Consider the following 25,901-nt stretch of genomic DNA (forward strand, 5'->3'; position numbering starts at 1 on the left):
AAGCAATTCAAAAAGCCTGGAGGGGCGATTGCTTCTATTAAATTCTATCATCTGCTGGAGCAGTTCTTCAGGACTTTTAACATTTTCTTAGATTTTAAGTGACTTAACTTCCATTAAATTCTGTAAAGACTGAAAAGCAACTACCTACAGGCATACTTTAGAAGATCACATATCACAAACCAAATTGGAAATTAACAGCATGTGTGCCATTGTTAACCTGTAACAAGCTCAGAAAATGGATCCTCTCTGACAACTTCGATGCACCAGCTTGACCTGCATACAAGTCAACTGTATATTCCAAAACACCTACGGACCACTGGACTCCTGCCACTCATTCAAGGCTATTTTCAGGGTGAAGAAATTTACTAAACTGCATTTGCAAGAGAGACTTGTCCAGGTAATGTCAAAAAATAACCTTCATCTTGAGCCATAAAAACCCTTCCATGAACTTTTTTTTTTTTGTTATGAATATTTCTCTTTTATAAATGAGCTTAAGTAAAATAACATCAATTTGTACAGAGGAAAAGAATGCACAAAGGTTCTGGATTGTTTTGTCAAGATACAATCGAACCATAAAATTAAGTTTAAATGGCACAACCTCCTACCTGCATATGAACACTAGCCACGGGAACCAGCCAGATTGGCTAACGATTCCTGAATGCAATTTCTGAGGAGGAGATGGCAAGGTGTTAACAGTGGGAGTTACTGTACTATGGAATGTGGTTTTAATACCCATTATTCACAGCTGATCAGTTTGGGGGCAAGTTGTGCCTCATCTTCATGCAGCATTAAGAAGTCTTTTCTTTGTACACAGTGCTTTATGTTATCTGTGAAGGGCAAAAGTGAAGAATTTGTTTTTATTGACAAATATGAAATTTTCACAGTCACAGAATTAATTACAACTGAATAATAGTCATCAGTTTCCTTACCAAATGTAATGCATGCATTTTTAGCTCATTTGACCTTGGCAAACCTCAAAAATTAATCATTTAGTAATCAAGAAACAAAAGAAATTATATAAACACATTTTAACAGAAAAAAAATAAAGCTTAATTGAGTACACCTCAAATTCATATTTTACCTGTTTATAATTCATACAGACTAATATAAGTGAATTTAATGAAAAACACTTGAAATCAAGTTCAGGCAATTTGTTCAGCTCAGAATTAGGCTCATTATACATTGAATCATGAGCACTGTGATGGCATTGATGTGAAAGAGTGTTCTATGATCTCACAAATTAAACAACAACAATAAAGTCTTCATCCAGTTCAGGATGTAAAAATAATTTATTAGCTTTTGCTCGTTAAAAAAACCCCGGCTACTATTATTTTTTTTCAAACAGCAGCAAACAGTCAAAAAGGTGACAATTGAAAAGTGTTCAATAAAAAAATAAGGCAAGCAGAGTGTAAATTTGTTCTTTAAAAAAATCAATGCTGTAGCACTACAGAAGAAAGGGTAGCAGATAAAAACAAAGCAGAATTTAGTAAAACACGATAATCACCAAGCTACTTCTATGCTACCTCATCACTTCAGCCAAGGAAGCGTTGTTAAAGCAGTATGCAAGTAAACTTTTATTTCAAAACTGGAAGAGTTAATTAAGATTTAAAGGCATCCCTTTGGGGGTGTGTGCATGTGAAGTATGCCATAGTGATGGTAATTTTATATTCTATTGTATTAAGTTTGTAAAACATCACAGAATATTGAAACCAAAACCTTGCAAGACAACAAGCCTTGACTACTGTTTTTGATCAGTGATCCGCTGCAAGCAGAGTTTCATGTAGGAATTTTTATTGCGTATTTCTATCACTGCATCTCTAACAAGCTCAATGAACATTTGAGGCCAGAGCTTCTGCAACGACTCATTTTTCATGTTGATGTCAGCTGCTTCTTTCACTAAGTTCTCAACGTATGTCTGGCAAAATGTTTTTCTTTCCTTGATTTCCTGCATGGGAGAACCATTGCATTATTGAGTAAGATAAAGAAGAGGTTAAACAATAGCAAATCCATAAAACCACCACAGAAATTTAATGAATTAAAGAACATCACAATGAGCAGGCAAAAAGGCCACTGCACATTCATCCCGAGTTGCACAACCCAGGTTCTAATTCAGGCTTTTATGAACGTGGCCACAGATTCTTACTGTATTCATAATATTCATATTATACTCATTAATTAATGTGAAATCCACTTTTAAGTAATCATGTAAATACCTTTTAACAACATTACGATTTTTGGTGCCTTCCAACATAGCTGTGAGAATTTACGAAATCATTAAGCACTAAACTACTTTTCTTCCTTCTTTCCCTTCCCAGCTTTTCATGATTGTAGTACAACAATTGGAAATATATGCTTGTTTACCTGTCCTAACAAAACCTAAATATCTTGTCACAAAAAAAATATGCCAGTATTCATCCTTTCCACAGGTTTCCTGAAGGACTCTGGCAACTGCACAGTTCCTAAGATGTAGTACATTAGATACTGAAGTAACCTGAACTTTTGTAAAAAAAAAAAAAATAAATAAAATTGCACTTTGTGCAGCTACTAGCTCCACATTTTAGTCACTCTAACTGTATTAATCCCTGATTTTGCAGAGTTTCTATAAAATGCCATAATAAGCTTTGAACAATAAGTTATATTGGTGCTAAATATCTAACTAGTTTGATTTATGGCACTGTTAAAATGTTAGGTCATGCTTTAGGCCATCAAAACATAGGTTTTCTTAAATGAGTGATAAAGCAGAGAAAATACTTTCCAGCTGTTTCCTCTATAAAACAGATTATTAATCAATGACTCAGACTATCATCTTCAGCATTAAACTTATTCAATCACATTTATTATGTTAGTTTACTACTGATGGGGAACTGGAATCAGTCTTTTTTGCTTATCTTACTCTTCTCTTGTGACAACCTGTAATATCTGCTGCCACATACATAATAACACTATAACAAAGGACAAGGTGTGAACTGCTGCGCTAGGAAGACAAGATAACGCGTGTGTTTCACGGGCTGTAGGAATACTAAACTTATTTTATTATAGTGCTTGTTCCATGGTAAAGGACAAGAGGAATATCTCACTGTGACATATAAAGTTTTAAGCACTGCTACCGCAGCTTTTCAAAAGAAAATGTTTTCTTTATCTCCACACACACAGTCACTATCTTTTTTTTTTTTTTTTTTTGCTGTGGATCCGATACAACTCGATCACAATGCAATAACTAAATTCAAAGTTTACTAAACTTCATTTACTTTCTTGCACTAAAGGATTTATATATTTCCACATAATGAAAAAGCAAATCACGGGACAAGCAGGGGAAGTGGGGTGCATATAGCTAGAACTTGTGATGATTGCACAGAAAGGAGATTGTGGCTGAAAGCATGTTCTCCCTGGGAACAACCTCCCCCTGCCCAAGCAAAAGAGTTAGCAGATCAGAAATGCAAACTAAAGCAAGCGTGACTGATGTGTTTATCCAAAACAAGACAGCTTGCAATTTTATTAATAATTAAACTTAATACATCCCCTATATATTTTTTTTCCTGTAGCTCATTTAAAAGCTAGGAAACGACTCTTTATTACTACAGCCTGCACTCTCTCAAGTCTTGTCTGTGGGGTGTTCTTCACCAATTCATTTTGGGATATACTTTCTGATTTTCCAATTCCATTAGAAAATGCTAGCATGTGCAATATACATATGCAATTCTTTTTTTAAAAAACTGTGCTCACTTCTTTTATTTTACTAATGCAGGTACATTTCATTACGAACATAAGGTTTGTAGGTGAGTGTTGCAGCACAATCAAACTAGTAGGCTGCAACAAGGCTTTACCATTGGTCAGATTCTACTGTCTGTGCTGTATCTCCTTCCTCCAGAAGCCAGACCAAACTGCTCTTCCTCCATCCAGCCCCTCTCCCACCATCCTCAGGGCTATTTAACCACTTAGCAGGAACGAGCTACAGCTGCACATCATCCATGTCCATCAACCCATTGCCTCTGAGGCAAGGCCACAGCTGCATGTTATCAATGCTAATCAGCCCACTGCCTTCAGTCCTCTACAGATGAGAATGTATTTCTGAGACTGTGGCACTGTTCAGGAACCACTTCACTAAAGACAGAAACCGACCATTATCCAGTATTTTGGCAAAGATCAGTTAGCTGAAATGTTTGATCATACATGTAAATATGTTAAGCAGCGGTATTTTAAAACCACCATTCTCAATAGCACAACTGAGACTTGATATATAGACAAATTCCATGAGTAGCAGTCTAAGGTTATACAACAGAGGATGAAAATATTTTGTAATGATATACTTACTTCAAGCTTTTCCATATGAAAGTCCTTTGTCATGTAATTCAGTGTTGCTCGAGTTGTGCTTTCCCCTCCGTTTCTTCTGTTATCACTACTTTCCTCACTCCCAATCCCAGATTTCTTTCCCTTTCCTTCCAGCAGATACTGGAATTGCTTCCTCCTGTGAAAAGATAGAGAGATTTACAGTTCTAATTATTGGAAACTTTTTTAAAAGTGCAAATGTTTCTAGAGATTGTGGAGGTTTTTTTCTTTTCTCCCTCTGAACATGTACTTTGAGCTTTCAAGTTTATTGCATCCTCAAGTTACTCAAACTACTTAATGATTAAACATTCCTACGTTTCTTTGCCTCTATACAATTGACTTTGACATATATCGTATAGCATCTCCTAAATAGGAAGTCTTGCAGCGTAAACTTTTTTTAAGTATGTTATCAATAGATGACTAAAAATATTTCTTTTAAGCACCTTTTTTCTTGCAGCACCAACTCTTACAGGCACCCACTATAAAATACCTGCTAAAAATAATCAGTCTTCATCATGGAAGTCCATAAATCTTCACCAATACCAGTACAACTGGAGAATTAAACAAGCAGCACATTTGTGCGCATGTGCCTTTTAATCTTATTCAGCAGACTTCATACAATTTCCATGAAAACCTCTGGCTACAGCAGGCGATGCTAATATTTCTGCTATAAGCAGAGAACCTATCTTTTGTAAGACGTTATTTGTGAAATTTTTGTCTTTTTACCTAGAAAGAATTCATCATGACAGCATGCAAAAGAAGTAAACAATACATTCTGAACAAATTCCAGATACATTCATTGTATTTTACCTAGATTCTCCAAATAATGAAAGCATGCGATAATGTGGCAGCTCAGAAGATGCCACGTACGCCAGAACGCCGAAGAGCCTCTCTGCCATGACAATATCATTTTCAGTAACCTGTGAGGGAAGTGGGGGGAAGGGGAAGAAAAAAAGGAAAAAGTCAAAACTGGCACATTCGTATTTCATTACATATGCACATTGAGAATTAACTGAAATTTGTTATGCAGAACACTGCATACAGCTCTGTTCCAGACATATCTTCAAAACATAGGTTTGCTTTTACTGGCACTTAAAATGTACTTTAAAAGAAACCAAATGAGGTACTGGTGCTTGTTTTACTTCCTGTAATTCTGGAAACTTTATAATGTATACACATCCTACCCTGTGCTTCATGATAGTCTTCACGAAACAAGGAATTTTATAATGACTTCTTACACAGAGTGTCTGAAGGCCAGACTTATTAAATCTGCTCCATACTGCAGGCACTTACAAAAGGTCTACCGGAAAATTTCTGATCAAGTTATGCTGGAGAAATGAAAAGATTCTGGGTACCCCCATGTGAAAAGTTAAGTTACGGTCTCCCTTAGTTTGGCAGCATCATAGAGAAGGCTTTCTATAAAAGACAGGTTTTACAGAAAAACAAAAACAAAATTAAAAAAAGTATTTTCTCTGCATTTTACAACCCACAAAATAGCATTCCTCCATTACACTTCTCTAAATACCATCCATACTGTTGTGTCAACGTTCAGTTACAGATGTCTCTCTAAACTAATCTTCAATGGTTGAAAACTTTTCAGGATTAATTTTACACATCTCAATTTTGCATAAAACAGGTGGAAAAGGTTTATTTTCTGGTAGTTTTTGTTATTGTCTTTTGTTTGTCTTGGCTCATAACCTCTGAAGACCATGCCTTGTAGTTTCTTCTGCCCTGATGGCCAGACTATGAACTGACTTCAACTGCCAAAAGTTTGTTTGGCACAGTTTCTAGACTTCTGGCTTTCCAGTGAGTGCAGAAGAAATCTTTATGATCATCTAAATCTGACCTGGATAACACAGGACTATGAAATTCACTCAGTGACTTCTTAACTTCTGGATCAAATTTAATTTCCGTTCATCTTATAACATTTTTGGAAAGCAACCCGTTATTAAATAAACTTCAATACTCACAATATTTACAAAGTACTTCCAGACAATTTTTGTGTTCTCTATTATTCAAACATTGGAGTAAAATGGACTTCTGATCCAGCTTAATGTAATTTAATTACGTTCTTGTTTAATTCGCTGTACAATCTAGCCTTGCCTAAAGTGTACTGCAACAGCATAATGCAGGGAGAAATTCACCAGAGAAAACATAGGTCAGGAAAGCTGAAATGTGAAATCAACTCCATTTTCCAAGTGTTTAGAAGTGCTCATTTTCAGCTAAAATTAAGTAAGTCTTACTTTGTAGCTTAAGAGTAGATGACCTCACTAAACAGTCTGTTAATAGAAGCAAGGTCTAAAAGAAAGAGCACAGAAGGCAGCTAGGGAAACAAAGACCATTGCCAGCAGAAATGCCTGCTGGAGAAATAAGTGATTTTAATTTATTTATTTATGTTAAGAGAAGCATAAGGACCCGGTCAACAGAGACAACAATGCTGAATACACTCTAGTTCACAGAAACTCATGTTTACCATCTTATTCCAGTACACTGTTTGCTCCATTAATCACAAAAAGATTATAACGGTAATATCACATAAATGTAAAGTCTATTATGCCTGCTTCTTGCCAAGTACAGAAAACAGGCACCGACTCAGTAACCGTGATACACCTGCTATATTGTATGCCATAACACTTGGTGTGAAACATTCTGTAGAGTTTAGTAACTTCAAACCTTGTCAACTCTTAATTAATCCGAGATTACACTCTTTTATGTTTTCCCCAGTCGTAGTATCTCAGTGAAGAGAATTTGATTCTTCAGCTAGTAAATGTAACAGTCTGTCAAGGGAACAAAATCATTGTTAGGGGGAGACTAACACTCAGCTTCCAGCCTGGAACATAACTGGCATAAAAGGGGGAGGGTGGAGAGAAAAACAGAAGCTTCCTTATGCTTCTTATTTTTTCTTCTTTTTTTTTTTTAAAAAAAAAAAAAGTTGAAAAGTGCTAGAGTTACATAATTTATTTAGTTAATTCAGTTACTATGTATTGCTTTTACTCCCCAACTATACATACCTCAGAGCTGGCAACACAATAGCATTCACAAACTTTGCAAGCAAATGATAATCAGAATAGCAGATTATGCACATTTCCCTTTCCATTGTGTGAAACTTACTTAGTTCTAAGGTTCTTATTTAGTTCTAAGATCTAAGGTCCGAGAGCACACTTCAGGGTGTTGTATTTACATTGAAAGAGGATTTTCTGTTATTGATTTTAAAAGAAAAGTTAACACACATCTGCAAAGCTGGATACCATGATTTGTGTTGTAGACTAAGGAAAAGCAGCTATCAGATTTCATCTCTCTCTTCTGCTTGACTATGACAGTTTTCAAATTATTAATGACACCAGAAAAAAATTTCTGTGTGCACATCTTCATAAGTGGTCTGGCTGAAAAAGTTTGTTGAGGACAAAAGTGTTCTCCAGCCATACGTATTTAAGATTTGATATATGTCCTACATAAAAAGCATGCTGTGCTACATGTAAATCCATTTACTAAATTCACCCCCAAGTACTATTAAATTCAAAGCTTTCCTCCAAAGACAGAGACTGTAAAAAAAAGTCTACTTAAATAATTGTGTTATTTTCTTCTTTTTTCTTTCTTTCTCCATGAAGACCACAGGTGAGATCAGTCTTCTATTTAGTCTTTTATTTTGACTCACTACTGTTGATTTTGAAAATATGTAGCAGTAAAAAAACAAACGAACAACTTTACACCCACATTCAACTATTTTTTTTTTTTTTTTTACTATCGACTTTGATGGGCATTTTTTGTAAATTAGTAAATTCAAGGTTATTTTAAAGTTCTCATGAGATTCCCGACTATCACTTTTTTTTTTCTTTTAAAGATACTGTGCTGTTAGAGTGAGTCATATTGGCCTTTATCTTTCATCTTTCCTCATCCTCTCTCTCACAGTTAGTTCAGGTAAGGTCTTAAACCAATTCCTGCTCTTCTGTGCAACTAATTCATGTTTTACAGAACTAAACCCAAGTAAACCACAACATTTATACTATGTCTTTATCAGATAACAAGTAAAAAACCTAATCCATAACATACAATGACCAAATTAAAATACCAGATCTAAACATTGAAACTATGTATTATTTTTTGCTCTAATTAACTTCCATAACACCACATAAACTTAAATTAGCATTTGAAATTGCACAAATATCATATTACACCGTAACTGTTCTCCCCCTGTTTACAATCAAAGCCCAAGCATAAAATAGTTATTTTTTATGCTTGAATAAATTTACTTTCAATTGGCATAAAGGAAAATACAAAGAATAGCAAATTAGCATCCTAATGTTCTATTTATTTAAACATAAAACACACACCCAACAAAAAACCACACACTAACAATCTTGCACATAGATTATTTTTTTTCAGGCTTGCTATTTGACAGACTTTTTCTTGTGATAGGCTTAAAGAAGAAAATGTTAGTTTAGATATATTTTGTTACACTGAAAAATATAATCATATACTGTAAACTACTAAACAGTTTGTCAAACGCACATTTTTGCAAAAGTATTCAGTGTCAACACTGTGATTGCTTTGAACATAATAAAATGCTTCTTTAAATCAAGTAAAATCACGCGGTTCTTCATTATTATTTCTGCATGTGTTTCTAAAGAAAGAAAAAAAAATTAAATAAAGTCTTCCCTTCCTGTAAACCTCAAACACTGAGGTACAGATTTAGACTGTCATTTCCAATTGCAAACATCTGAGATAACACAACATTCTAATGGCAACTAAGAATCTTACCACCTTCGCCTACAGTAACACAGTACAGTTGGACTTAAATGCACAGCACAAGAAATTATATCTTGAAGTGTACTTAAAAAAACTTTTCCCCCCAATACTGAAAGGGTACTAACAGGGTTCTGCTCATTTTATTAGCAATTCATCTGCCTTTTTAAGAACAACGCTACTTTATCTTGCAAGACTAACAGTAAGAAGGAAGAAACACTGTCCTACCTTTACTCCATTTATCTTCTGTAAATTAAAATGGTTCAGTCTAAACAGAACATAGTATTTCCACAGAGTGAAGTTGACAACTGGATTTCCCTGAGGATCAACTGTCAACTGTTCAATGTGATGCAGCTGAGCTAATGCATTGAATTGCTGCAGTGTCACAAGATTTGTCTCCTTAAACTTCAGGTGCTGAAAAAAAGAGAAGTCAAACCACAATAAATTAAATACAGAAACAAAGTGTGAGCACAAAGATTCCTGTTCTGTGCCACTCAAACAGTTTTCAAACTCCAACAAACAAGCCTTTAGATCTGATGAAGCAACTGAGCTCACCTCATTTGAAGTCTTCCTGGCAAAACACATCAATGTATCCACCAATTGGCGTATTACATATATTTAGGAATGTCAATGTTACAAGTCCCTAGGCAATTTATAAACCCTATAGTAATAGTACTAATATTTTCAGTGTTACAAAAAGCAGTGATACTACTTGACCAATATTCATTTTAATTCTGCAAGTAAAGCAACTGCAACATCTGCCACATAAGAGTAAGTACAAAATAAGTTTTTAAATATTCTGCTTTTTCAGCCATAGCAGTCTGGCATTAAGTCATACCCTGCTGTTTCTTTGAACCCTGCCCTATCCTGGTGCTCCTGCTGTGAGCACGGTATATTTGGCTGCACAGTAACATTACTGGGGGAAGGTGAAGGAGAAAAAACTGATGGTGAAGATAAAAATTTATCTGAGATTCTGGTATCCCCCTCAAAGCTTTCCCCTCACAATGAAACAACTGTTTCACTGAGGTAGATACATTTGTCTTAAGTTCCCCAGAAAGTTACATATTCCAATGAAACCATTAAGTTCCGTTCAGCTAAAAATCTTAAGAAGCCCAGAGCTCAAGAGGCATATCATCTGAGTAACAAGTCACTTTATGTATGGTATCACTATTTGCTTCCAAATGACTGATTTAAATGTCCAAGGGAAAAAAAAAAAAAAAAGTACTACTACAGGGACACCTCATTTATGTAGTTTTGCTCCATCAAGAACTGAGGAATTTCAAGAGCTGTACTGGTTTAGCTAGCTATTCCCTTTGATTTTTTATCTCTCTCTTTTTCTCCTATGAGCTATTTGATCTTTGAATTCACAACACAAATGAAAGTCTCCTGATACAATGGATCCATAAAAATATTGTAGAATAGCAGTACTATAATTTACACATCAGTTTTGCAAAAAATAATCAGCTAAGTGAAAGGAACAGAGATAAATAATAACCAGTGTGAAAATCCTGTGTGAGAATCTAAATTAAAGTGCATTTTTAAGAAGTAGCAAGTTAAAATCAGCATTATAGCATAACACCAAGCAAATACGTAATTCACAAACATATCTACTGATACGAAAGCACTCAAGGGTGACTATGGCAAATTAAAGTTCTGTTGGAGAACACGTACTCCATAGCCGTTCACACAGGTCAAATCTGAGGCATTCTTACCACAGAATTAGGAAATTTTGTCTTCAGTTTTGTTAACACTTGAACTATTTCATCAAACTCTATGAACATAAATTGGACTGTGACAATAATTCCAGCTGTTTGAACACTCCAGTTTCGATCCAGGCACTCTAGTGCTCCAGCACCATACAAGCAAAGGGTGTCTCCTTCCACTTCCACTAAATGAGACTCAAGAACAGACAAGCCTTGTACTGCACTGCTCAATATTGTATCCAGAGACCTGGAGGAAATAAAAATGCAGCGATATAATGAGATTATTTTGAGATAGTAACATCATTCTATTGAATGACAGTCCTTTCACTTTAAAAAAATGCAACTGTCAAACATGATTGCATTTCTCAGTATTCATTCATTTGCAATACCCAATCTGGTTCAAAAATATTAAGGGCTGGAAAATCCTCTTTTCGTCAAGTAACATTGCAAAAGCTTAATATATTTTGTGTTGCTTTAGAGATCTGAAAACAACTTCGAACAATGTATTTATTCAAGAAAAGTCATCTTTACATTATGTTTGCTATATGAAACGTAAAAGTTATGTCATAAGTAATCGCTTTAAGAACAGACAGCTGTTAAAACCAATCCAGGATAATGTGATTCACACTACTGAACAGTTACTTTTATTCGTGAACAAGAGTACCACTCCTTCCTCAAACCCATATGTCACATTATTTCATCAGGATATCGGTATTCATTATTCTGATTAGAGATTAGAATAATCTTATGATTTATTATCCTTGTTTAATCCTTAATTAATAGGGATGAATACATTATTTCCTTAAAAACATGTAAGCTTTCCAATTCACAAGATCGATTTTAAAATTAAGCAGTAATCCAGCTATTCTAACTCTCATGTCTTTGTGTCTTACTTCCAAGATGAAACATTCAGCTGACTGGACCTGCAGTGCACAGAGAATTCAAGATGAGCGCAAGCCACAGGTTTAGAAAACTGCGTAATAATTTTTACTATTTTATTATTTACTAACTTCCTAGTATTTTTAATGTATTTTGCTTTTTTTGACTACTAGTGATCACTTGACTGATGTTTTCTGAGATTTCACTTTTCACTGGAAATGTTGAGAGCCCATCACTTTATATGTGAAGCTGCAATTACTTTCTATGCTGAATTGCACCTGCCATTTTATTGCTTAGTTACTCATCTTGAAAATATCTTCTGAAATTCTTCGCTATTATATAACAGAGTAGTAGATCAATATCAATTTTAACTTAGAGGGGTTTAAAAAGCAACAAGACTTCAAGGCAAAAAATGTCTGTGTTATCTACAGCTTCTTAATTCTAACACATACAGCCACATTGTCATTAATCTTTTTAAACTAGCATTAATTGGTGATAAAGACCACTACTGGACTTCATTTCTCTGACCAGCCATGAAAGAGAAAAATTCCAAACCTAAGTCTCTAATTCAGAAAACTACATGCACTGCAATTTGCATAAGAGAATTACAACATATGCAAAAAAAGGACAGTTATATGCATTAACATCTCAGGAGGGTGGAAATTTGGTACTTCATTAAAGTAACCACTTTGATTTCTAGCATGTAGTCTACAAATCTTAGAAAAACTTCCACAAGAACATGGAAACAGACTTTATTCATCATGTTTTATTACTGTAGATCTGACAAAAGAATCCTAACATTTGTGGTCAGGAAACTGCAAGGAATACAGCAACTTTAGTCACTGTATCCAGCATAAGCAGAGATGGCATTACAGCAAGATTTTTCCCACAGCTCCATAGAAAAAGTCTTAGTATGTTACTTAAAAGCATTAATTCTCCAGCAATGAGAATCTGTTCATTAACAGGACAATGCTCAAGCTACCTAATTACATTGACTTGGTCACAGGGATGATTACTAACACTGAATTAAGTTGTGAAGAAACCAAGGCGGCAAGAAAGCAGTGGCTAAACATCTGTTCGGAGGATAGCTTTGGAAGCACAAGAACAGAAACGACTACAGCAATTTAAAAACGCTAAGGAAAAAAAAATGTTTCACAAGATGCAGCACTCAACTGGAGATAAAACCCAAGTCTAGCCAACACCAGAAAAACTCAAACTCACATGGGCTCTGCTCGGGAGAGGCAAAGACTTTCTGTCCATACCTGACATTTCCAGTATTGATCAGGCACAGCAGAGAGCTGTACTTGCCATTGAATTTGTGCAGAACATTTTTTCAGCCTTTTGCCTGAGCTAGCCACGGTTGAAAGTGTGCTAGTTTGGGTTTAGCCAATCCAAAGCACACATTGTTCATTAATTTCTGCATTGGGTTTTTTAATTATATAGAATGGCAGATGGCCGCCTTTTAGATGCAAATAAGCAAGCCACAAAGTATCACAATATAACTACATTTATAAACCAACAATACAAAAATCATCTTAGAAATAAAACTAAGTCAAAGAACTGCTATTGTTAAAATAACACTGGTATAAAAGCCATCCAATAAGATACACTGCTGTTCAAATTAAGAACAGGAATTCAATACTCAGTTTATGAAACCTCTTGATACACAATGAGGTTACAAATGTTTGCAGTGCTCATACATCCTTATTTCATTCATTTTGATGGAGGGCAACAATCTAAGCTGTCAAGGAAATGAACAGCCTGAAGAAGGGTCAAAATTCATATTAAACATTCCTTTCAAACATGAAATCCTCCCTTATTTAGCAAAATCACATAATTAGCTTGTGCTTTTTTAGTCAATGAGTTACTGTTATATTACTTATCTAATATATGTTACTTATTACTAATGGCCAACAGGTTTAATCACCAAGTAAAACACCTTTTCTGGATTGCTTTGGATATATTACTGCTGATAATGAAATACAGTGAGACGTCAGAGGTGAGAAGTAGTAACCTGGAATATTAGACACGAACAAGAAGTATTACCCAATAAAATACCTGCTTTCTTCAGGAAATACATATGCAGCACTGCCATTGATCTGACAGGGCTCGTTATCTTTATCTTGGTTTAAAGAAGCCACAAGAGCTATTCGATTCTGCTGTACCTCCCATTGACGAGCAATATTACAAATTGTTAACCGTTTCTTTTCCTGAAACAAGATAAAAAAGTTATAAGTTATGACAGAGCAGGATCAACACACTCGTTTGCTCTGAAAGAAATATGCCACTTTAAACATTTTAAATTGAAGAAATGATAGTTCTGGTTGGTGGTTATGCATTAAAATCAATGCTGTTTTGCATAACTGCCAGCAAACAATGACTTCACAAAATAGGCAATAGCAGAAACATGAAAGCTAACAAATTAAATCCACAACTTATGAAAGAATAAAGTTAAACTGTTTAGTTTGGATAACTCCAGATGTCTCATTTTGATGGTCTGGAGCTGCTTGTAATACTGCTCTCACAGAACAGGGCAGACTGCTCATACTTTCCTCCACGCTGCTACAGAGACCCTAGCACTTAAGCTAAGTCAGTTCTGCAACTGCTGTAAGTCTCAGCGGTAATTGCAACAACATACCCTGCATGGGGGAAAAAAAATTACCTTCTGAAAAATGGAAAGTCAGGTTTATGAAAGCAAAAAATGAAATTAACTTTGGTATGGATACAAGGACTACAACAGATCTAAGTTCAAACATTTTGTTACAGTTCTTTTAAAAGTAGTATTTATATTCTAGACGAGCCTTGTCAATGAGCCAGTATTTCAAAAGTCTATTAGGTACTTGTTCTTGTGTAGTCATGCAGGTCACATCAATTACCTTACAATTCTATATATTGCTTATTATTCTATGATATCATATAGATATATGTGATTTAATAGATCCAATTTAGAATACTTTAAAAGGTTAAAAAAACAGGTGTTTTCTAGGAGCTCGTGGACCGGTGGCTGAATTCGCATCAGATGAAAGCTGCACACCAAAGGGTAATAACATCAAAGGGTAAATTCATCATTAGTGTCACTTCATTTGGTTTCTCTGAACCAGACCTAACTCTCTGGGGGTCAGCTCTCTCACCGTTACACTACTCTCAATGGAACTTGAACAGTGACTTAGAATTTGAAAGGAAAATCTTATAGAGAAGCTTAGCATAAAATAAATTCACATCCACAATACATGAAGAAAACAACGTATCAGTCAAAGCCAATAATTTCTTAGTTATAATATCATACTCTAAATCGATGCTGCTGTTAGAAATGCAGCTTTCACACCCATACAAAGTAACCACCTTAATTTAAAGCTTCCCACTCTTAGAAAGTAATAAAAACCCACAATATTCTAAGAAATCTCTAACTCCTCTCATATACTTCAGAACATTAGTACAAGCTACCAATCTCATATTTTAGAAGGGGGGGAGGAAGGCAATCAGGAATTTGCCCTACGTAGCACAAATACCAGTTGGTAGGCAGCCTGTGCACTTGTCACTGATTTTACCCATAAACAGGGGAAGTATAAAAGATGCATACTTTTCAGATGTACTAATGAATATTCTACTTCATTGCCATGGAATTTTGGATTGAAACAGCAAGTACTTGCTAGTTTTAAGTTGCAAATTGGGTCTAAACTCTCAAATTGGGTCTAAAATAATTTCAGGGAAGGTAAATCCCTGCTAACAATTATTTCCTTAGAGCATAAGTTAATCACCTTTATCAATTTCTTACCACTGTTAAAAGCCTAATATCATACTTTTAAATATGATTACATTAGTTCCTGTCTCCTTTAGACTATTTTGTTATGCTGATTAATATCAGCCTAAAAAAGAAAACAACAAAATACTGATTAGGATTTAGAAGGCTGTACCAAAACTCCTGAAGGTTAGAAAGGCTTTATTTGTTTTAAAATTGACATTTACGTTTCTGTTCTAAGACAGGCTCTATGGCTGGGAAAAAAAAAAAAAAATCAACACAAACCACAAAGTTTTATTATAGCGCCTTTTTTCAAACAGAAAAAAACCCCACTATTTTATATGCCTACGGAGAAAGGCAGGGGATCAGGGAGCACCTAATTTTACAGTTTGAAATGAACATTTTTGATACATTTAGTTTAATCTTTACTCACTATCTTCTAGGTTTAATCTATAAAAGTAACATGTGACTGTTACCATCATATTTTTAGGTAATTTCTTTCACAGTAGGCAAGTTGTGGATATCACCAGTGTCATTCACTGAGAAAGTCCCTCACAGTGCTCAAGTGTTGGAGATGTGAAGTATAAAGCAGTACAAACGAATATTTCTTTGAAAAACAGAAAGTATATCAACAAAAGCAGCAAGCATTTCATCATCTGTGACTGCAAATCTGTGGAGCCTGTGTATTTCCTTCAGAATAAAGAGCAACTGCATATAAACGTTTCACAGTAAAACATTTAATACCTACACACAAATCCCTCATGCTTGCAGCTCTTATACTCAGAGTAAACACTGTGATCTGTTTCAATGACTGATAATGCAGAGGTAGATCTACTAGACTTCAAATGTTCATAAAAATTATGTCCGTAGTTGTCTGTTACTGACACTGAAAGTACATGGGAACTACTTTTAAAATTTTCTTCTGAAAGTTTTTCCATTGTAAAGAGCTCAAAACTACTCCCCATCCAATTTGCCCAAAGCATTATGATGTTATCTGGTTAGAGAACACTATGTACCCAACGTTTACACATAGACTTCAGCGATGACTGATCTCCATATCACAGAAAGTAGAGGAACCTAAAATAGTCAGCAGTTTCTTCCCATCACATTTAGAAAATTCTGTTTGTTCTGGAAGGTGAGGGTCTCCTCATAACCTCAGCTACCACACAGCTCTACTGCTTTGTTGGCCCTCAGCTGTGGGCTGCTGGATTCCCACAGAGCCTCTGAAAACTTCCAAGAATTAATTTTACAGAAAGCAAATTCTAGAAGTGTGAAGATTCTGCTAGCAGTAACTATTTCTCCTTCCAGTAATTAAGTTCAGCCTCTGTTGGAAAGGAATTACATTCTCTGTACATTTCAAAGTACATCCCAAGCTTTCCCAGAGGAGTGGGTTTTAAGCAGTAAAAAAATAAGTCTGGAAAAAGAGAGATGAAGAAACTCCGTTGTTAGGGCAGGCAAGTATGTATCAGCAAGGGAGAAAGAAGAGATGACATTGCTGAAATTGATTTCTCCGATGCAGTGAGTACAGGAAAACAGCCATTGTTTACTACTGAATGAGTGCTTATAATTTCGTTTACATTGCATACAGTTTAAGGAAGTTTGGAGGAAAGTGACAACAGCAAAAATTGCAGGATATAGCTCTCTAAATATTTTCTTCAAATTCAACTATGAAGAAAATCCTACAGTTTGCAATTTTTTTTCCATTGGACATTGTATCCATGAGCAGATTTGTTCCTTTCAATTCAGTTGTGTGTAATAGGAAAAAAGAAACCAGAATCATAACACACATTTTCAAAGGAAAAAATAAAAAATCCTGAAATCATGCAAAAGATGTTGATAATTGGCTGTTTTACCATGTAACTTTAAGATAAAGTTACCTCAACTACTTTAAAAAAATCTACAATTTAATGTTGAAAGTTGAATAATAACCGCATGATACATTAAAAATTTATTTTCTCTCTTCTAAGGGAAGTTTCCACTAGCAAAATGCACTGAGAAATCTAGGCCATCAAGACAAACAAACCCTCTGCTACAAGGAAATATTACATCAATGTTTAAGTTACAGTTAAGAACATGAACTTCAAATAAACACCTACTTTTTTTCTAGTCCAGAGACAGAGTTAGCTTTTCAGCAGTATAAAGTAACATTATGTGTGAATATCACTTACTAATTTCCCATTTCTTTATGTTACTAAGAATAGGCACCAAAACTGAAAACCTAAAGACTTTAAATACATCAGTATCTTGGGGACACACACACAGAAAGAAAAAAAACCAACTCCACAATCAAAAAAAACCAACACACACACCACACACAGTGCTGCTTAAGAAAAAAAAAAAACCACGACTGTATCTAAGCCTTTTTTGTTATATTGTGGGTGGTTTTTAAAACAGTAAGTCAAAATTACAAATGCATAAAAATAACTAGGAAATCAAAATATATTTTTTGGCATTAAACATTAAATTATTTCCCCCCCCCCCCCCGTTCATATATTTAGGTTCTTGTTTGTTGGGTTTTTTTTTTATTCCATTTAAAAAAATGGAATGCAGACTCTTAGATCCTTGAACTTTTGTCTCCTATTATAGGTCACAGCCCCATAAAAGTACTCCAGAGTGCACCTCAGTCTCCCCTGGTAGGAGTATTCCATGTCACGTACACAAGCCCTAACCAGGCCAGGTGGTCCCGTAGATAAGCGTTCTTCTGAAAAAGACGGCAGCTGGAGTCTAGCTGCTGCTCTGATGGCTGCTTAACTTTTTCTACAGAAAGCAAGGACCTCAACAGGAAAGAATGAAGGAAAAACTACTTCAGAACACCCTGCATGGCAGAAGTTGGAGCACTCACATGAAATGGGGGAGACCAAGTTCAAGGAATTTGAAATCACTGAAAAGTCCTTTCCTTTACCCTGGATTTACTTCATGTCTGGATTTGTGAAAATTAAGTTGGCCATCCTTTCACATACATCACAATCATGTATTCAACTGGGATTTTTTTCTAAAGTGTATCTTGAGTCGTTGACTAAGAGTTTCAATTGTGGAGTGCACTGTTTAAGCGGTAAAAAAAAAAAAAAATTGAGGCATACTGGGCTATGTAAATTGGTTTACAGTAGGCTTCAAACTACCACACAAAATACCTTTAGCAAGGTCTGTTTATGGCTTTCACGCTTCCTTTCTTCCTCTTTCCTTGCTGCAACAGATGCCATACGTCTCTCTTCTTCCTGGATGAATAAAAGAAAAAACAACTTCAGAAAAGGAGAAAGTAATCAGGTTCTGAACAGCGTTACTAAAAAATTATCAGTATTTTTTTGTGTTGGTATTTGAAATAAACAATTTCATTTCAATAATTTTAACATTTCAATGTTTCTAAATATTTAAAATAAAATTTGTAATTATAAATAAATCAGGAAATACAGAAAAAATCTACTTGGATACAAATAGTGAAAATAAAGCTACTAAAACTAGTATTTGTAAAGGTCTTTGGAAAAGTATAAAGCATACAGTGAGTATGACAGTGAAAAAGAATATATAAATATATGTTAAATATAACAGTGCATTGTATCTTCGTAGGGGTTTTTACAATTAGTTGGATTTTTCTGGTAAGGAAAGACAGAGTGAACAAGCTGAACCCTATTTATGCTCAAATCATAATCTAGAGATTGATTTTTAGCATTATAAATTGTGTCCAGGGACCGACTTTTTTCCATCTCCTACAGAACTTAGGAAGAAAAGAATATTTTCAAAGGTAAGTATCCTACATTAACGTTATTTCTCATCAATATTATTACCTATTCAAGAAGAAGTTGCAAGAAGAAAGCATTGATTCTTAAATAATGGAAGTCATGTAAGTGAAGATGCTTAATTTTCCTGGTACAGCACTTTAATATTGCAATACACCCATATTAGGTTGAATGCGCCCTATTTACAGAAGTCTAAACATTCTCACAGCACGGTATTTTTAGAACATATATTTTCCAAGTAACAAAAGAAATGTTCACTATGAAGTAAAAAGAGTTCTTCCAACACAAATATTTGGGAAGCATACTTTTAACTTATTTTGATTTACTTCACATGCCATTTGGGTGTTTCTATTAAAGTATCTTCCCAGAACGTAGGGAAAGTGTTTTGATTTCCCTCAAAATAGAAAGCTCCTGTCCCAACCTTTTCACTTTCACTTTCCAGAAAGTTGTGTGTAAAGAAAATTAACAAACAGCAGTGAACAGAAAGCACCACCAACCATGAAGACCTACTGATATGTCAAAATTTCTGCATAAATAAAACATGCTGTGTTCAGAGAATTAAGAACTCCTAAGCACATGGGTGAAGGCTTACTGGAAGAGAAATAACACAGAAACTTCACACTTAGGATTGCTGTTACATTTTTAAGAAAATTATTTCCAAAGCATATGAAGTTAGGCTCACATAAGATTTCCTCTTATCTGTGTACAGCCTCCCTGAAATCTACTGACATACCATGGCTTTTGACATTAATCTGAAAGGGGATTGAACAACAAACTTCCAAATTGTTCCTCTGCAACTTTCATTTAATAAGCATATATTAAAACAAGAGGAATACCTTAATGCAGATTAAAGCATGAGGCTTTGGATAGGGTAAGCCTCCTCTACCCCAAGTGTATACAAGAATTTCCCTGGAATGCTAATTGGAAAGCCTAACACTTTTTGGTTGTTGGTTGGGGTTTTTTTGCGGGGGTGGGGTGGGTGTTTTGTTCTGAAAGCAACTTCTGGCCTTTTGAGGGTGAAGTTTTGTTGGCAGCTTCCTCTGCTACTGGGCTTTCAGTTCGTCCTACACAGGGTATTACCAAAGGGCCAGCGTCATAGAATTACAAAATAATCCAGATTAGAAGGGACCTCAAGAGATCACGAGTCCATGATAAAGGAGGCTCAACAATAAATTAAATAAAATCACATACAGATACAGAAGGCCTTCTAGATCCCAATACAACAAAATACCACACAATGAAACCCTAATACCTGAATGGGAGGGCTCAGGGTGATGCTGTGAAAATCATGAAATAAACCCCATGCAGGTAACATGCCACATATATGAATGCATAATTAATAATGCCAAAGAAAAATCTATTGTTCCTCCAGGTATGATTCAAAGTGTTAACAACTACAAACATTATTCTCATGACAGCTCTTCATCCCAATTATGTGTTAGTGTACTAAGCCTACGTTTACTTTAAAAAGCCTGAAATCTTAAAATAAAATATAAACACTACCCAATTACATTAGTGATATCTTTCTATAGAGAAAGTTGGTTAGAGTTGTTTCTAGTTTGTCTTTTTTTATTTTCTAATTAAATCTCTTCATCCAACCTTGCATGTATGCCTTTTAAATTGGCTTCCTACAAAAACAAGCTTTTTACAATTTCAGTGTCTTAATCTTCTCTAATGACTTATCAACACATTGAACATATTAAATAACTTGAAGTATGTTTAGAATTCTCAAAGTAAAGTTTTTTGTTCCCTAGAAGTTTGATTATATAAAACTGGCATGCACAAAGAAGAGAAATGTAAACTTGCTTTCCCACCATGGGAGAGGAAGCAGGAATTATCCATTCTATTTGGCAGAAAGCAATGGCCAGTTGTCACAGACTCAGCTCCAAACTAACCGAGGTATTCTTGTGTTTTGCACTGGGGAAGGTGAGCATTAGAGAACAAAATGACACTAAACTATAATAAATCAGCCGTCATTGATTTTATTCCTTTCAAAACAAATTAAGGGGTCGTGTCTGCCCCCTCTACCCAGCCCCGCAAAGCTCTAAGGCAAATATCCACAAAGTTTCCTAATTCAGTTTTCTCTCAGCTTCCACAAAGGTCTCTTCTTACCCTAACTGCCTTCTCGAAGCCCTCCCCTAATCCAGTCCAAACACCTACTTTATGACACTGCGTTCCATACATGACTACTGCCCTCATTCAAGTCAGTCCAGTACCTTCCCTGCCAACACAATCTCAACACAAAGAATTAAATGAACTACAGTAAATTATATTCTAACAAAAGTCTTCTATTTACAGAATAAGACTTTTTCTTGATCAAGAGTTTATCCTACTTAGACATGTTTAAAAAATAATATTTTCTAAATGAAATTAGCTCAGTCTAAAAAGAAAATATGTCCTAGTTTTAGTTAGTATTCATAAAGGCAGAATAATAGGGAAAACATCTAAATAAATCAAGGGCCAAACCCACTTTTTATGGAAATCAAATCCGTATACATTTCCTGATTAATCTTAGACAACACATGCAATCAATCTTGAAAAAACACAACATCCCCCCTGCCAATACCCACAAAAAAAACCCCACAAAGTTATAAAACAAAACCCTTAAAAACCTTGCCACAATTCATTTTTACTATCATCCTTTCTCTTTTAGCTCTAGCACCTTTGAAATTCTTTCTGTCTCCCTTTTTCTTTGACCCCCCCCTCTCATCCTGCTGTTATTGTCCATAACTTTGTTTCATCTTTAAACCAAACCTTGCTGGACAAGGAGGGATGCTTCTCCAGAAGGTCGAAGTGCCAGATCATTACAAAAGGACTCGGGTGTCCTCTTGTACATTGAAATCTCCGCCATTCATTAGTTCTGCGCTTCTCAGGCTAAATGGCTAAGAAACCATCTTCCAAAAAAAAATAAAAAAAAAAAAATAAAAAAAAGCCACGTAATAACTTTCTGCTAAGGCTCCATGTTTACATTCTCAGTGTGAAGCAACAGTAGCGACAGGACACGCACAAAATAAGACACATTAAAGGCACTGCCACCCTTAAGGGTTTCCCATTAGAGCTGTAGCTGCCGCTTCGGCAAGCTGGGAGCTCCCCCTACTGCTACACCAGCACTACCATAACGACACCAGCACGGATTTGGGCCAAACCTGTGTCATTCTGGTGCCTTTCCATCGGTAACAGCCAGGAAGACCCGAAAAGGATCCTAAAGAGCACAGCAGAATGCAGGGCAATTCTTCCTTGCCGCTGCTCTGCTGTTTTACTGTTATTCCAACAAGTTCTTTTTCACCAAACGCTACCACTTAAGTCACAGGACAGAAAAATTCTAGGGTAACACACAAAGAATGCAGCATTTCATTTCCATAGTACATCTACCTTAAAATTATTCAAATAATTTTACTATGGAATAGAAACAGCTATAGCATACTTTATTTAAACTACTTGAAGTAACGGAGAGGAAAAAAGGGGGTGGGGGAGAGAATATGAATAATGGCCTGAAAATACACATTTAAGCTTTCCAAGCGTAAGAAGACTTTACAATACACTACACAAAGTGCATAAAATTCAGCTCACTTATACTTGCAGAAGGCAGACTACTTGTCCTGTACACCACTGAGGCTGATTTTATACAAGAATGAAGTAAGAATGGTTCTAGGAGAAATACAGCCACGGAAAACAGCAAGCGTAACATTTCTGATGAATCTTTAAGTGTACCTGACAATAAGATGTACCTCCATTTTTTACTTTTATTATTAATTTGGTATACTTTTGCAAGACCCGATTTAAAAGACAGAATTATAATCCACAAGAATGACTCTAGAAGTTCCTGAAGTAACTTATTTTCAGGTGGAAAGCAAAAAAACATTAGGGATCCTTGCCTAAAAACACAACACTCCATGGCGCTGATGGAATCAATAAAGAATTCTGTTCTGGATAAAGCAGTAGAATCTACTCCCTGATCAGCAAGGAAATGCCTAAGCAAATAATCAAAACCAAACTCAGCCTTCTAAGCATCCAAAACCTATAAAACATCAATGAAAAGAAGCACAGTTTTACTGTTAAAAAGCTGCAGATTATCTTTCAATTTGGGAGCTGCAGCACATTTACAAAATATATAAATTATATAATATAGATAGATATAACATACACGTATATTTAGCAAATTCTCTTGAGAAAGTGTATTTGAAGTGACACATAGCAAGTGATCCTGGTTAAGTAATTCCTCAGTAAGGAATACGTACACATATCATTCATATTTTAATATTTTATGATGTGTCTGCAGACAACATCTGCTTACTCTTACAAAAGACTGGAGGAAAAACGCTAGGTCACAGCTAAACTCTAAGTGCCACTGTATAAATCCATTCTTGAAAAAGTCCAAACTATGAAATCTATTCAAAAAGCTTAAATGTACAGAAAAATATTATAGTAGGTTGACCAGACAATGGAAATGACTACATATGCAACCTCAGCCTGCTTTGACTGCAACGCAACGCAGTTGCACATAAGCCTATTTCATCGAGTCACCTCACAACTAAGGTGGACTACAGGTAGTAACTGTTACAGACAGTTACCGATGGTTAACACCGGCGGCACACAGTCATCTGACCAGCCACAGTGATTCAGCCTCCTCCCCATGTGTTAAGCCTCTAGATTGATCTATCAGAGTTTGAGAAAGTAAAAGATTTCCATTGACTGAATGGTTTACATACACAATACAACATGGGTAGGCTTTTTCAGCTGAAAATCATCTTCGAGCGCAGACAATAAGTGGTTAGTCTTACAGTGAAACTCGTTACAGGTAACTAACCTCCAACGGATTTCATCACTGCTGGGTCCATGCCTCAGCAGCTTAAGAGCCTAAATCTTACATTCAACAATGGCTTAGGAATAAGGCAACCTAAAAAACACCAATTTCCTCATGGGTCAGGGTTTAAAAGTTGACATAAGATGATGCAAACCCTTGAATAAAGGCAAATCTGCCTCAACTTATGAAACATCAGAACAACTACAATGCAAAAAACATTTTATTCCAAGTGCAAATATTTGATTTTCATGGCAGCAATCTGTTCCTGAATAGTTCCCTAAGGCAGAGGCAGTTACCACCAGACTTTTGGTCCACGGTTCCCTTTCTCCAGAGAATCCTATAGAAAAGGCCTGGTACCAAAAAGCGTTTTGTCTTCTTGAAAGCCAGTATGACTAAACTTCAAGGTCTCTCACAAACTTTTGAAAATTAACCTTCAGATTTTATTATTTCTTTAATTAATTTTCTTGTCCCAGCAAAGCCAGCAATTAAAAAAAAGTCAAAAGCAGAACTAACAATTGTGTAAAACTCAGTTCTCAAGCAGAACTACTTCTAAACTCCTAGTCAGAAAAAAAACTCAACATCCCGATCCAGCTCTTGGTTCTTCACATAGCAAAGCAACGCTTAAGTTCAAAATGGTCTGTACACCCTTCAGACTAATGAAAAGATCCTATACATGTAATTAAGTTTAGGTACACTACTCAAGTGAGAAAAAGCACAAACCCAATTTTGCACTTGCATTTCCCCACCAAGTTACATGTACCCTTACAGCCAACGGCAACAGCACACTGCATTACTAGGCAGAATAGCTGGATTTGGCATTGCCAACTCTCTAATTTTATCACAAACCTCATAATACTTGTTATTCCTCTTAATAATCCCAGTTTAAGTTATATGATTATCTGGGTAACAGTTTTTATTGGACAAAACATACAGCACTCTCTACATGGAGAAAAGGATAAAAAAGTTCAAGGCTCAAAAACCAGAAGGCAAATAAAGAACACAAAACACATTCTTTTTACAAGTAGATTTATGAGCAGCACTACTGGTGGAGCCTGGGTTTCTATGGCTTTTTGTCTTGTGGCTGATTCTCTGATGTTTAACAAGGTGTGAACCCAGACTCAGTTTTTCCCATGGCTGTGCATTTCTAATAGCTTTTTCTCCATACACAACCCATAGAGTCTGAAAAGGAGTTGGAGCTTTTTCTACCGTTTTTCCCACCACTGGGAGTTCTACCAGGATCCATCTCCTCTCAAGAAGGGGCTGAGAGAGGTGGGGAGGGAAGGGAAAGATTTTCTTTAGGCAACTCAAGTTTCTGAAATAATACTGAGAAAATGATCTTTTAAAATGCAAATTAATTAGCAAGCAGTCAATTAAGTCAGTATAAACTCACAAAAGAAAAAACCCAAAACCTACCAACCAACTCACAGAATACATGCAAACAAGCAAGTCTTTGTTATTCCTGATGCTAGGAGTAAAAGACTCATGACCCAAAGCACTTTATTTTTTAAATAAATCTTTTCCACACATGTTCCATTTTACATCTTAATAAGCTCTATTTTTATGCTTATGGTGGACTGCCACAGGACAACAGGAGAGATGGTAAAACAACAGATTTATAATTTATAATGCAGTACAGCCTTTGTACAAAGGAAATGAGCATTTAAAATAATGTATGTGTATTGCACCTGGTCAAAAAAGATAACACTGCAACACTGTTGCTTGTAAAACATATATTTGTTATCTTGCCGTTGGATGGATTACTCTTTTAAGAAGGTCATGCTTACACATCACTTCTGAGCAGACACAGAAGAATCAGAATGGCTATTCCTATATTAAGAGATAAATAGTTGACTTAATGGTAAGGCCTGCAGTGATTGCCCATCATCCTCTACCTTACAGTGTATTTTCAAGAAGTCTGTAAGAGACTTGGTTGCCTGCGAGTCCTCTCTTCCTTATCAAGACTACTTGAACTT

General features: G+C 35.6%; 1 protein-coding gene across 3 annotated transcripts in view; it reads right to left on the reverse strand.

Moving 5' to 3' along the window:
• Positions 1–691: 691 nt before the first annotated feature.
• The window catches only part of LRRC49 (leucine rich repeat containing 49), a 49,446-nt gene continuing 24,236 nt past the window's right edge, over positions 692–25,901 (reverse strand). For 2 of the 3 annotated variants that reach the window (XM_027802762.2, XM_027802763.2), the window contains exons 5-11: positions 18,522–18,605; positions 13,710–13,861; positions 10,782–11,019; positions 9,298–9,483; positions 5,137–5,246; positions 4,312–4,465; positions 695–1,945 (exon numbers count right to left, since the gene is read on the reverse strand). In XM_027802762.2, coding sequence (XP_027658563.1) covers positions 1,739–1,945; positions 4,312–4,465; positions 5,137–5,246; positions 9,298–9,483; positions 10,782–11,019; positions 13,710–13,861; positions 18,522–18,605 — 1,131 coding nt within the window. In that variant the 3' untranslated portion in view covers positions 695–1,738. Of the gene's footprint in view, positions 1,946–4,311; positions 4,466–5,136; positions 5,247–9,297; positions 9,484–10,781; positions 11,020–13,709; positions 13,862–18,521; positions 18,606–25,901 lie in introns of all 3 variants that reach the window. The other variant, XM_055716924.1, reaches the window with a different exon arrangement.

This window comes from Falco cherrug, chromosome 7 (genome assembly GCF_023634085.1).
Source record: "Falco cherrug isolate bFalChe1 chromosome 7, bFalChe1.pri, whole genome shotgun sequence".
In the NCBI taxonomy this organism is placed as follows: domain Eukaryota; kingdom Metazoa; phylum Chordata; class Aves; order Falconiformes; family Falconidae; genus Falco; species Falco cherrug.